Raw genomic sequence first — 15,257 nt, 5'->3', positions numbered from 1 at the left:
TATCATCTGAATAACATGATGAATGATGATGATCCATAAGAGCATAGAGAAGTACGTACATCAGTCCTTGTTTTTGGTTCTCTTACTACTTGTTTACTTAAATAAATGAAAGTTGATTCAAAAAGCTTAAAATTAAAATTAAAATGATTAAAAAAAGAAAAGGGAAATATTATATTTCTTCTTTTGGAATTCTTTTCAAAGTCTTATAATGTAAATAATTTTTTACACTGCATTTTTCGAGGAAACTCGATTGTAAGACAGCCCACATTGCCACATGCGTGATATTTGAATAATGCTAATTATTCATCGTATTCATACTAGTTTTGTGTTATAAGATACAACTATACAAGCGTGTGAAATACTATATCGAGAATTGAAATGGGCAGCTATATGTGTCCCAAATTTGTGAAAGATGTAGTCTATAAGGGCCTGTTTGTTTCACCGAGTTTATGGAATAAGAATGGTATTTGGACCTGACAGTAACGTTTTCGTAATTAATGGAATCCAACTGAATCCTAATCCTGAGTTTGGTTCAAAAAAAATTTTATAGAATTGCTATTCTATAAAGTGGCTCAAACAGTGGTAATTTCAAGAGACCCAAATCCAACCTTTTTGAGAGGAATTGGGCATGATTTCTGACACATCTCCCAATTCTTATTCCGATTTCTGACACCTCTCCCAATTCTTTCTGAACCAAACATGATATTAGGAATTGGACCAATTCTATAAAAGTGAGATTCCTAATCCTTTGGGTGAAACAAACATAGAATGCAAAAAAATGGGATTCCATAAAACTAAAACTTGCCTATAAATTTTATATGGATTAGGTTTGAATCCATAAATAAAATAGGATTCCTAATCCTATTCCTAGTCTCTATTGAACCAAACAGGCCAGACTAAAAAAGCATATAAATAAAATATCGGTTTTTCTATAGAGTGTCCATGAGCATTAGTGTTTGTTTCAAATCCCAAAATTTATGGATATGAATTTCACCATAGAATTTGAAATCCATAATTTTTTTTGTGGGTTTTGGGATCTCTAAAATTTTGTTTGTTTCACCAATATTTTAGGATCTGGAATACTATAATTTGTAATATTTTGTTTGTTTCATCAATATTTTGAGATTTGGATTACTATAATTTGTAATTTATACGTATAATTTATTTTATGATATTTATTATATATTATTATGCAATATCACATACTATATTATATAATAGTACAAAATATATATTATAATATTATATAATATTTTAATAACATATATTGTTATAATATTATATAATTTTTATCCATTATATTATAGTGTATTATATTAAACCAATATAATAATATTAAACTAATATAACAATATTATATATATATTATGATATAATATAATATAATACTATAGTTTGAAATAATATAATATATTATACTATAACATGATACCTTTTAATATATATTATTGTAATTATCATGTAATATATATATAATATAATATATATATATTTTATATTTATATTTATAATGCTAGGCAGTAATTTACTACAGCATGAACAGTGATTCTTGTTATAAGTATACATATTATATATAATAATATATATAATCTATATAATATATATATATAATACATAATATGTATAATATATATATATCATATATATAATATTATATATATTATTATATATATATATATATTATATATATATATATATATATTATATATATATATAATATATTATATATATTATATATTATATATATATATATAATATTATATATATATATACTATATCATAATTATATATAATATATATATATATATATAAATATATATATATATATATATATATATATTATATATATATATGTAATATATATATATATAATGCTACAGTATTTACTGCAGCATTTCCTACAACATGAACAGTGGTTCTTGTATTATATAACATATATTATATATATATATATATTATATTATATATATATATATATATAGTATATATATATTATATATATATATATCTATATATATTATTATATGGAAAAGTGAATCTAAGGTGACACCTTAGGCTTCCCACCTAAAGCGCGGCCTAAAATCACATTATTTCGTAATTTTTTTGGGCATCTGCTTCCGGTTTGAACTTGATCTACACGTTCTTTAAACCAACACAGGGGCGTACAAATTTTAGGTGACATGTCGTTGTTTTTGACCTTTATCAGCTCGTTGGGCATATTTTAACGGGTTTCGCATGAATAAACTTTTTGCAGCAGGCTCAAGCGAATGTCAAAACACAACGGGTTCACCAAAATTGTGTGTTGGGTTTACGAACGTGTAGATCAAGTTCAGGGGGGGGGATTCGGATCGTAAAAAAATTTAGGAAATGATGTGATTCTAGGTTCTGCGTCCTTAGGTGGGAGAGCCTAAGGGTGTCACCCTTAGATTCAGCTTTTCGCATATATATATATATAATTATATATATATATAATATATATATATATTATATATATATATAGTATATATTATATATATATATATATAATGTTACAGTAGTTTGCTCATTTACTACAGCATGAACAGTGATTCTTGGGTCCTCCTATGAGGAATAGATGTATTATATTAAATATTATATTATTATAATATTATATATAATATATTAATTTTATATTATATTAATTATTGTATAGTATAGCATACTAATATAATGCAATATAATAGTTTTTTAATAATATATAGGTGCAATAACCAACCCAAATCCTCTCTCAAAAATAGGATTTCACAAATTCTAAAATATAATAGTTTTTTATAATTTGGGGATTCAATATCCCAAAATTGGTTTTGAAACAAACATTGTTTATGGAATTCTAAAACCCTCAAAACTTGTAATCCACCTTATATCCCAAAAAAAAAAGTTGAAACAAAAGGAAAGATTTTACAAATCCTAAAAATATATATTTTTTATAACTTAGGGATTCAATATCCCAAAATTAATTTTGAAACAAACAAAGTTTATGGAATCCCAAAACTCAAAAAAGCACTTTTTACATCCCAAAACTTGAAATCCACCCTACATCCCAAAAAAAGTGAAACAAACACCAAGAGAGGAGTGAGATAGAGAGAAATGAATGAGAAGTGGATCCCAATGCAAATCGGGGGACCCCTCTTGTTAGCTTGACCTGGTCTAAGATGACCAAATCAACAATTCTCAGTAGAGAGAATTGTGGAACGTGAAAACGTGGAAGGGTTGTTGAGAGAAAATCTCTCATTGGGGCGGATCTGGGGGGTGGAGTTAGTGGGTTCAGCCCCTATAAATTGAGGAGAAATCTCCTTGATAAATCACAACAAAAGGAAAGTGAAAAACCCTTACCCATTAGCGGAACCCCCCTCAAAATCTGTTTTTCTTCTTTTGTGTTCAAATACTGGTATCAGAGCACGCTTCGATCCTCATCTCCCATAACGCCGCCATTTCGAGCTAGCTTCAATCGACGACGGTTGCCACGATCGACGACTGCACCTCCATCGACCTTCGATGACCCTTGCTGCTTCGATCGACGACAGAGCCGCGCCGATCTCATCGCCGGAGTCTCCACCCTCGAGGAAGAGAGATAGATCCGCGCCCCTTGTTTTTTTTTTTTGGCGACAACCCTAGCTAGAGATTTGAACGGAGCGGAGTGAACGTGGGGCACTCGTTTTCTTAAGGGCCCAGTTACAAGGCTCAGTGTTGCTGCTTCAATTTTTTTTAATCGTCCATTTACTTCAAATCAAACTCCATCATTACTAAAGCCTGTCTATTTTCTGCCATAAGCAAAGCCCACGAGGCCCAATATCCCACCTCAATATCCCAAAGTTTCTTTGAAACCAGCAGAGCCATCTTAAAAAAAAAACCCTATCAGCTGTAGTTGTCCACACATTTCTTCGCAAATTCTATCCGGTGGAACTCAACAACAACAGCAGATTATCTCCGGATCCAGTCAGAAACGACGACAAAACTCCGACAAGTGCTGATCCAATCAACACCGTTGAGTGACAATCTCGCTCAAATTGGAACTTCTTTCACCAACTTGGAACAATCAGGTTCTTTTTCATTTATTTATTTATTTATTATCTAACTTTATTCTATTTTAGTATAATTGTCAAAATATCAACCTTATACATATTTTTTTAATTAATTTAGTTTTAGTTCTTTACCGAATGGCTAGTAAACTCGTTCTATCAGAACTAGGAAAAATTAACAAATTTAATGGCAGTAATTATGATATGTGGCATAGAAAAATAGGGTATGCTCTTATTCATGACAATGTTGATGATATAATCGAAACCACTGCTCCAACCATTACTGATAAATCTACACCTGAAGAAAGGAAAGGGTTTGAGCAGTGGAAGTCGAAAGATAAAAAGGCGAAAAGTCTTATGCTCATGTTCATGGAAGATAACTTAATCAAAGTTTTTGAAACTTATAAGACTTCCATGGACATGTGGAATGCAATAAAAGAAAAATACGACACTGCTTCTGAAGTTAACATTCAACTCCTCTTGCATAAGTATAATTATCGTTGTATGCAAGAGGGAGACAATGCCGTAGAGCATATAAATAAAATGATTGTCATGGCTAAGGACTTATCCACTGCTGGGACCGAAATCCCGGAAAGAATGCAAGTGGCAACCATTTTGAATAGTCTCCCCCCTTCACTTGCTGTGGCTGCCACCACATTAAGAATGAATCCTGCCATTAAGTCTGTCACTGATCTTCCTATGCACCTAGCGATAGAACAGGACTTAATAGCTAGTAGGAAGGAACCAGAACTGAATATGGTGCAGCAAGAGCTGAATTATGTCCGCCAGAGGCATAATGTTGGAAGCTATAAAAACTCTGGTTCTAGTAAACCACAACCACAAGGACCGAAATCGCAGCAGTTCAAGAGAAAGAAAGTACCCCGCGGAGCCTGCTACAATTGTGGAAAGTTCGGGCATTTCAAACCCAATTGCCCACAAGGTGAAAAGCAGGAGAATAAGGGAGGCTATAAGCATCCAGAACAAGGGGGTACTAGCAAAAGAGAATTCGTCGGTGTGACGGAATGTAATGCTGTGATGACGGATATCAGTGGTTGGTGGATCGACTCCGGTGCGACTAGGCATATCGCAAAGGACAAGAATGGAGTCGTAGAATTCACCGAGCTGAAGAAAGGAGAACAGAGAATCTATATGGGAAATAATACCTATCTCGATGTAGAAGGTATTGGTTCGTATAGATTGGATCTTGGGGACAGCATTCTTGTCCTCAAAGATGTGTTCTATGCGCCAGGAATTCGACGCAATCTGATCTCTGTTCCCAGCTTGATGAAGAAAGGACTGGAAGTTAGGTTCTATAATAATAGGGTTTCTATAGGCAAGAATAATAAAGTGTATGCTATGGGAAAATATGTGCCCGAGCATGAATTATGCATTCTTCCAGTAGTTTGTAATAATTCTGATAATAAAATTTCGAATTTGAACTACTTGTCTTGTTATATTTCTGAATCTGAATTGTGGCATTCTAGACTAGGACATGCTAGTATTTCAAAAATGAAAGAAATTATCAGAATGAACTTGCTTCCTGCACTATCTAATGTTCAATTGTCACCATGTGAACATTGTTTAACTGGTAAAATGACTAGAAAACCTTTTGTTGGCTGACATAGAGCCAATGAACTTTTAGGGTTGATACACTCGGATATTTGTGGTCCCCTAAGTGTCAAAACTCATAGTAATAAAGAATATTTTATTACTTTTATAGATGATTATTCCAAGTTTGCACACGTCTATCTTATATCCAGAAAATTAGAAGCTTTTGACTGCTTTAAGAGATATAAGACAGAAGTTGAAAACCAACTTGGATTGAAAATCAAAATTCTGAGAACTGATAGAGGTGGAGAATATAATTCTAAAGAATTTGAAAGTTATTGTATTCAGCATGGAATTAAAAGGCATACAACAATGCCGTATACGCCACAACAGAATGGTGTTGCTGAAAGAAAGAACAGAACATTATTAAATGTAGTTAGATGCATGTTGTCTCATTCTGGTCTCTCTAAAAACTTTTGGGGAGAAGCATTGTTAACTGCAAACTACATTTTAAATAGAATTCCTACCAAATCAGCTATATCTACACCGTATGAATTATGGAATGGGAGGAAACCTAATTTGAGTCATCTCAGGAAGTGGAGATCTATAGCCCATGTTCTCATTCCATGTCAACTTAGAGATAAGTTGGATTTTAAAACAATAAAGTGTAGATTCATAGGGTATTCAGAAAAATCAAAAGGTTATAAGTTCTACAATAAAGAAAAAGGAGTCATTGAAAGCAGAGATGCTACATTTCTAGAGAATCTAGAGGAAGAGGAACAAGTTCAAGAGGAAATAGAACCTCTAACTGTAATAGATGATGATTATTACAGTGTTGTTCCCACTAATGACTCTGATATTATGAATGAACCTAACCTTGAAAATGATGAAATACCTATGGAAAATAATGTACCTAATCAACCAGTTGTAGGTAACAAAAGGCCAAGAACACAACATTCATGGATGGATGATTACTATTTGTATTCATGTGAGTCGTCCTGTTTTTCGGTAGATACAAATATAGAAGAACAAGATCCCTTAACTTTTTCTGATGCGATGAAATCGCATGAATCAGCTTCATGGCTAGAATCTATGAGAGAATAACTTGATTCTATAGAAAAGAATAAGGTATGTGAGTTATGTGATCTACCAGAAAATAGGAAAGCCATAGGATGCAAATGGGTGCTCAAAAAGAAATATCGTGTTGATGGATCTATTGATAAATTCAAAGCACGGTTAGTTGCCAAAGGTTATAACCAGAAAGCAGGAATAGATTTTCAGGAGACGTATTCTCCTGTAGCTAAATTTGCATCCATTAGAATTATTTTGGCTATTGTTGCATATCTTGATTTGGAGTTATTCCAAATGGATGTTAAAACTGCATTCCTTAACGGAGAGTTGAAGGAAGCAATATATATGCAACAACCTGAAGGTTTTCAGGTGAAAGAACAGGAACATAAAGTTTACAAATTAATGAAATCTCTATATGGTTTAAAACAGTCTTCTAGACAATGGTATCTCAAATTTCATGATGCAGTTACTAAACTTGGTTTTATTCAAAATAAATTAGATAATTGTGTATATGTCTTGAAAAGTGGGAGCAAGTTTACTATATTATCCTTATATGTGGATGATATATTGCTCGCTGGAAATGACATAGAAATGTTGAATAAAACCAAGGCAGATCTCAGCGAAAAGTTTGAGATGAAAGACATGGGAGATGCATCATATATTCTTGGAATTCAAATAATTCGAGATAGAAAGTCTAGAATGCTAAGTTTAAACCAAGAAAAATATTTAAGATCAGTTCTTAAAAGGTTTGGAATGGAGAATTCCAATCCGGCACCAACTCCGTTGGTTATGGGAAAGAGATTATGTAAAGAGCAAAGCCCTGGATAGGAGCAGAAGCCATTAGATGTTCCTTATGCTCAAGCAATTGGAAGCTTGATGTATGCAATGTTGTGCACCAGACCTGATATAGCTTATGCTGTGAGTCTAGTCAGTAGATATCAAAGTAATCCAGGACCAGCACATTGGGAAGCTGTTAAAAGGATTATGAAGTATATCAGAGGTACATTGACTCATAGATTAGTTTATCAAGCTGATTCGCTTGAACTCCTCGGTTATTCCGATGCTGATTTCGGAGGTGATAAAGATGATGGAAAGTCCACTTCGGGACACTTATTTATCTTTGGAGGAGGAGCTGTTTCTTGGAGTAGCAAGAAACAAGGGTGTGTTGCTAGGGAGAAGTCAAAGTGACTTATATCCCTACTACAGATATGATTGCTGATCCTTTGACAAAAGGAATACCAGCATAATCTTTTATCAAACATGTAAGTTTGATGGGACTTAGGAATAAATAAGTCCAAGTAAAATTTCATGAATAATGAAATAAGAGTTACTCTCTACGGATAGTGAGAGTAATGGTAAGCAGAAACATCTGATCTCACGGATAGTGGGAGGCATATCACTTGGTTGATTTGGTCAAGTGGAAGATGTTAGGTTGACCTGGTCTAAGATGACCAAATCAACAATTCTCAGTAGAGAGAATTGTGGAACGTGAAAACGTGGAAGGGTTATTGAGAGAAAATCTCTCATTGGGGCGGATCTGGGGGGTGGAGTTAGTGGGTTCAGCCCCTATAAATTGAGGAGAAATCTCCTTGAGAAATTACAACAAAAGGAAAGTGAAAAACCCTTACCCATTAGCGGAACCCCCCTCAAAATCTGTTTTTCTTCTTCTGTGTTCAAATACTCCTCATTCATTTCTCTCTCTCTCTCTCTCTCTCTCCTCTCTTATAGAGTGCTCATGGGCACTCTATAAGAGAGGAGAGAGATAGAGAGAAATGAATGAGAAGATGATCCCAATGCAAATCAGGAGACCCTCTCTTCATTCATTTTTCTCTATCTCTCTTCTCTCTTATAGAGTACCCATGGACACTATAGAAAAATCGATAAAATATATAGTATAATAACTGAACCTTCCTTTATGTATAATCCCGCACATGCCATCTTCAAAACGCTGGGATCATTAATAATGGCTAGAAAAAAAAACATTAATAGATGAAAAATTAATTACCCCACGTGACGTGACCGGTTTGCAAGGGGAAGAGCCAAATTTGTTTTGACTTGTACCCACACTTGGAATTTATAACTAAGCATTAAATGGCAGTGCCGACCTCACTTAATTAAATCATTTCATTAAATTGCAATATACACTAATACGATGGTGCCCGCTTCTATTTGAGCATGAAAATCTTGGTTTATATCATGCATGAGCTTCATGTCTTGCTTTTACTAGGCCAAAGATATTCAAAGCTCTGATCATTTATCAAGCACGAGCTTCATGTCCTTTTTCTTTTCATAATTTTCTGGAACCCAGCCTACTAATTTTGAAATTAGCTACGTGCATTTAGGGGGTGTTTGTCAATCTGAAAGTGAATTTAAAATATGTAAGTTACTTTTTTTTGCAAATGACTTTTACATTCATGTCAGCACGTAAGTGAAATACAGTGTTTGTTTGAAAAATTAAATTATTATCGAAAGTGCAATGTGAAGATGACGTGGCAAAATAAGATTAATTAGAAAATATAATTAAAATCATTTAATTAAATTAGTTACATTTTTGTCACTTTCATGTGACTTCACCATTTTTTTAGGGGAAATCAAAATTGCATTAAGGGGTGTTTGGCAATCTGAAAGTGAATTTAAAATATGTAAGTTACTTTTTTTTGCAAATGACTTTTACATCCATGTCAGCACGTAAGTGAAATACAGTGTTTGTTTGAAAAATTAAATTATTATCGAAAGTGCAATGTGAAGATGACGTGGCAAAATAAGATTAATTAGAGAGTATAATTAAAATTATTTAATTAAATTAGTTACATTTTGGTCACTTTCATGTGACTTCACCACTTTTTTAGGGAAAGTCAAAATTGCATTAAATCATATGTGGCAACTTTCTTGCATCTCACTTTCATAACCACTTACATGAAAACAAACACCTTAATTGTTAAATGAAAGTAACTTTCTCACTTTCATCTTTCACTTGCATGCAAACAAACACCCCCTTAAGGTGCAAAAGAAACAGGGACAATGAGCTAATTAAAACGCTCAATGGGACTGATGAATCTTCTGCCATCTTTAGGTTTGGGTCGCAATGAATGATTAAGACGCGCTACCAAATAATGGGTCTATGGGGAAGGTTTATAACCGTCCCGGTAGACAATAAAACCATCTTCATAGGCTTACGAGAATAGTTACTCATCTGATACATTTGCTGCTGTAGTCTTTGGTCTAACGCGACAGTTCATGATCCAAGTAGCGCGGTTCTTGAATTGTTCCCGTTTATAACATTTGGGGACGGTTCATATTTTTTGCAGATGCTAACGGTTATTTGGGAATGGGAACGGTTATATTTTTAAGCTACCGTGAGACGGTTTCGAGTTTGACCTAGGAGAATAGTTTTACTGTCTATGGGAACGGTTTTATTTTTAAGCTACCGTGACGCTTACACACCAAGGGGGATGGTTTCGAGTTTGACATAGGAGGATGGTTTTATTGTCTATGAGAACGATTTTGACCTAGGAGGACGGTTTTGTTTGTGATCAGTCCCAAAGTAAAACTAGAGAGTCCAAACAAATTAACGATACTACAATAGGTTTGTCGGCAGTTAGCCCTAAGGGCTTGTTTGGATGGACGTAAGTATTACAAGTAAGAAGTAAATTAAAGATGTAACTTCCTCAATTATATGAAGTAGAAAGTAGCGGAAGTAGTACTTATTTTGTTTGTTTCATATATTTTAGAAGTAGTGGAAATAGTATTTTCTTTGTTTCAATTTAAGTGGACCCCACTTTTTATTCACTTCCCCTCTACTTCTGAGCTTTCAATGGCGGAAAAAAAAATCTAGAAAGTAGGAGTGCCACCTAGACGTCACATCTACATTTATGGAAGTAGCTGAAGTAGTATTTTCGGATAAACAAACATAATTTTTTGTTTGAAGTAGAAGAAACTTCATCTACTTTAGTTACTTCTTTACTATTTCCGTGCAAACAAACAGATCCTAAGCTAATATCATAACCTGAAGCACGAGGTTATGAAACTTTTTGCGTCTGGCACACACATCTTATGTTTCTGATGAAAATTACAATCGTTGTTCCTGTTGTAATTTGTAAACTACATTTACAGTTGTAGCTCTTAGTTTCACTGCAGGTGCAACTCTTCTGTAACCGCGGTCTCAACGTATACATTAATTGTAACAAAATAAACATCCATAAGTACAATTGTAATCGCCTTGTCAGCTGTTGCAAATGGCAAGTGCAGTAGCAATTGTACTTTTCCATGACACAAACAGGAAATAGACAGGAGAGAACAAGAACGAAAAAAGGAGGAAGGACTTCTTTCAGATTTCATTTTTCTTTCAAACATAACTTTCTATACATAATGGGGTAAAATCATAGGCAAAATTTGCAAAATAGACCGTTTTTATAAAGTAATTAGCGAAATAGACCACTTTTGAGAGTAATTAGCAAAATAGACCTCTTTTTGACAAAAGAGGTCGATTTTGAAAAAAATGACTTCAGAAAACATACGGGACTACTAGTCCCGTATGTTTAAAGCTAACTAATCTAATGATTAGTGCACTAATCATTAGATTAGTTAACTTTAAACATACGGGACTAGTAGTCCCGTATGTTTTCTGAAGCCATTTTTTCAAAATCGACCTCTGTTTGGTCTATTGGCCAAAAAGAGGTCTATTTTGCTAATTACTTTTAAAAGTGGTCTATTTCGCTAATTACTTTATAAAAACGGTCTATTTTGCAAATTTTCCCAAAAGCATATGCACATAATGTCTATGAATATTAGGGGAAAAGGATATCCTTTCAATTCCAAATACATTCACGACACATTTGTAGTATTGCTAGTCAACTCAGTTTTCAGGGTCAAGAGGTTGTTTTGTGTAATTCAACTATTGAAACTTCAGCATGATAAGAATTCCCTCGAGCTAGAAGTGTGTGTTTCAGGGATTTTGTTAAATTCTCCTGCTTGTTGAAAACTAAGTTTGTCTGTGTAGTTCTCCGCTTCGTCCATCGCTATCCTGTGAGCCAAAATTTCCACTGGGTAGCAATCTATAATATTAATAAAAAGGTAGGGTTTCCTATGGGCACAACGTTTATAGAATCATCACAATTAGCATGTAGCATGATTTAGTTGAATGATTCAAAATGAAGCTCCTACAGTTGGATACAATGGGCCTACATTATATTAATCCAGTTCAGAGACGGTGGCTTTGCAGAATAACAATTATACCAAACAGCTCACACATGCTCGCAGAGTTATGAATCGTTAAAGAATATAACAGGAAATCACAGGAGCACAAACAAAATGCGAGACCTACAGAATGGGTAATAAATCTAGAGAAGTCTTAAGAAAAAAAAGACAAACTTAATTTCTCAGATGCATAGATTGCGGAAAGATGCTTGAAGCTGTTAAGTTTGATTCTAGTAAGATGAGTTTTTTTTTCTTTTTCCTTTTCCTTTTTAAATTATCCAACCTGCAGTTGAACTCGAAATCATAGGAGCCCTATTGAAACCTTCCAACTGTCTGGATCAGAGTATTAGTTGATACTTACCAGAGCGGTACAAGCTAGCCCTACCAGTTTTGCTTAGAATTGAAAATTTAAACAATCTGGAGACTATCTAATCAATATAGATGTTTCCACCCGGCAGTAAATATTCACTTGGGGAAGAGCAGAGACAACTACTAGATCCCAATGAGAAGCATCTAATTGAACACGTCAAAATCCACTTATATTGTTTTCAGTGTCCCTGGTCGTAAATGACAAACCAATTATGAAACAGTCAGAAGACCAATATTTAAAGCTTGTTCATTCACCTAATACACTAATCATACATGCAACATGTATATAAAATATACTAAAGGTTCTCAAGCCAGCGACAACATTAATCGTCATGAATTACAGTTTGCGTTTTTGTAGTCATTAGGGTTTCTAAGTTTAAAGGTAATGAAAGAAAAAAAAAAGTTGAACAATTCAAATGCTTGGGATCGAGTTGAAGAAAAGGTTAGATGTCAGGGACTGGAATTACTGGAACTGAAGATCATGAGCTGGAGATTGAGGTGAAGACTAGAGTGGTTGAAGCTGCTGAAACTGGAAGGGAACTGGAAGGGGAGTAAGGACTGATACGTAAAGGAGGGACTGATACACAAAAGAAATGCCAGAGAGAAGGACTAATTTGCAAAGACTTTATTGTGGCATCTTGTAATAAATGTGGTAGTTCAGTTAGACAGTTATTTCTGTTCTTTCTCTGTTATTTCTGTTTGTGCACGTGCACGGCACAAAACTAACAGTTGAGGGATCCGATTAGTATAAAAGGGAGAGGATGTAATAACAAAGAGATTATGAAATGAAATGAAGTGAATTCTGTTCTCTCTCTCAATTTTATTTTGTTCTTTTGTTCCAATTCTTCTGTCTCTCTCATTCATTCTTCTCCATTAGAACTGTTCTGAGCTAGCCATGGCCAGAAACAGTAATACCAGGTTCAACAGAGGAACTCGGTCCTCTCAATTGGTATCAGAGCTGGTTGTCGGCGTCACGAAAAGGGCTACCTGTGAAGGGGCTGACCGGCGGAGGGGCTGACCGGAAAAGTCCGAGTAAAGCACCGCCGAGTGAAGCATCATAGAGTGCAGCCGCCGGGACGTCGGCTCTCAGGGGCGGTGCTATGTTAGGGACTAAAGTCCCACATCGGGTAGTATGGGCTGCTTGATGGGGTATTTAAGTGACTTGGTTCTTCCCCCTTAACAGCTAGCTTTTAAGGGTGGGTTCCCCAAGTTGCTTGGATCCTCACAATTGGTATCAGAGCAGATCGAAGCTGAAGCCAGAGCTGAAGATTTCCTGGGTAATCAAGAAGAGGGTTCTGTTGGAGAAATGACTCAAGAAGAAAGAATGGTTCGTGTGGAGGATGCTCTCCTTCAACAGAAATCATTCAATCAACAGGTTACATCAAAGTTTGAAGAAATTTTTTCTCAATTACAGTTCTTGGTTCAAGAAGCCAAAAACTCCAAGAACCCTAATCAGGGTGTAATGGGGATAGAGGCAAGAAATGAGCAGCAGAGCTTAGGCTTAGGATCAAGAGAGAATAGAGATGTGTCAAGATCAGGGGTCAGGAATCCAAACAGGAGGGATCAGGAGCACACCCATATCTCTCAAAACCAAGGAGTGGATGAATTCACTGAGGGATTCAGACCAAGTTACAGTTTTGGTAATTCCTCAAACCAGAAAAACTCTTTCTTCAGTAATCAAAAACTTTTTCAACCCAAATCTTTGCGTTTGGATTTTCCTTCTTTTTCTGGAAATGAAAACGTGATAGGGTGGCTGGAGCAAATTGAACAGATTTTTGATTATTATGATATCAATAGTTATGAATGGGTCAAGGTTTGCTCATTCTATTTGAGGGATGAAGCTTTGCAATGGTATAGATGGTTAACCAGGAACATTGAGGATTATAATCATTGGGAAATTTTTAAAGAAGAGTTAATTACTAGATTTGGTCCTAGTGAACTCTCAAGACCCTATGACACTTTTTCTACTATGAAGCAAACTTCTACCATCAGAGAGTATTTGGGGAAATTTGAGCAAACATTGGGTATGTTGGATGAACAACCCTCCAAGAGGCATATTCTTGAAAAATTTATAGGAGGTCTTAAAGATGAACTGAGGTATGAAGTGGCAGCTGCTAGGCCTATTTCTCTAAGGGAGGCAGTATCCTTAGCTAAATTGTTTGAGGATAAACAAAAAAATGAAAGAAAACCAAGAGGAAATTGGAATACTTACAGCCCAGGGAGTTCTTCAGTTAATCCATCTTTTAATCCTCCTACTAAAGATAACCCCAGACCATCTCCTCAAATTAAGAAAATGACTCCTGAGGAAATACAGAGAAGAAGGAGTCAGAATTTGTGTTTTACTTGTGATGAAAGGTGGCATAGAGGTCACCAGTGTAAAGAAAAACATTTGTTCATTCTTGAGGGAATTCTGGAAGGAGGCATGAATGAAACTGAAGAGGGTGATAATCAAGATGAAGAGGACTCTTTAACAATGGAGTTAGCTGAGAGTTTAGTTAAAGGAGCTCCTTCTATTTCTGTGCAAGCTTTAAGTGGAATTAATGCCTCTCACACTATCAGAGTTGTGGGCTATTACAAGAACCAAGCAGTCAGCATTTTGATAGATTCAGGGTCAACTCACAATTTTATCAATACTAAGCTTGTAAAAAAATTGGGGTTAACAGTGACTGAATCTAACAATTTCAATGTATTAGTTGCTAGTGGGGAACTAATCAAAGGAGCTGGGGTGTGCAAAGAAGTATTGCTGGACTGTCAAGGGGTGAAAATCCAGGTTAACCTGCTGATTATGCCCATGGGAGGAAGTCAAATTGTTTTGGGGGCAGATTGGATGAAGACCTTAGAGGATATTACTTTAAATTTCAAGAAATTGCAGGTATCTTTCATAACTGAAGGTGTGAAAAGAACCCTACAGGGAATAATTCCAGAGGAGTTACAAATGGTCAGTGAAAAGAACATTGATAAAACTTTCAGAGAACAGGGAGAAGGGTACTTAATTCAGTTATGTAGTGTTAATTTGCAAGAGTCTACTACCAGAGC

At 34.9% G+C, this 15,257-nt stretch overlaps 1 protein-coding gene across 1 annotated transcript in view; it reads left to right on the top strand.

Annotated features, from left to right (window-relative positions):
• Nucleotides 4,590-15,257, top strand: part of LOC109842415 — a 13,632-nt gene continuing 2,964 nt past the window's right edge. The window contains exons 1-2 of the mRNA XM_020411295.1: nt 4,590-5,435; nt 13,405-15,159. Coding sequence (XP_020266884.1) covers nt 4,590-5,435; nt 13,405-15,159 — 2,601 coding nt within the window. The remainder of the gene's footprint in view (nt 5,436-13,404; nt 15,160-15,257) is intronic.

This window comes from Asparagus officinalis, chromosome 5 (assembly GCF_001876935.1).
Source record: "Asparagus officinalis chromosome 5, Aspof.V1, whole genome shotgun sequence".
Taxonomy (NCBI): Eukaryota; Viridiplantae; Streptophyta; class Magnoliopsida; order Asparagales; family Asparagaceae; genus Asparagus; species Asparagus officinalis.
This window is presented reverse-complemented; position numbering and strand designations above follow the sequence as displayed.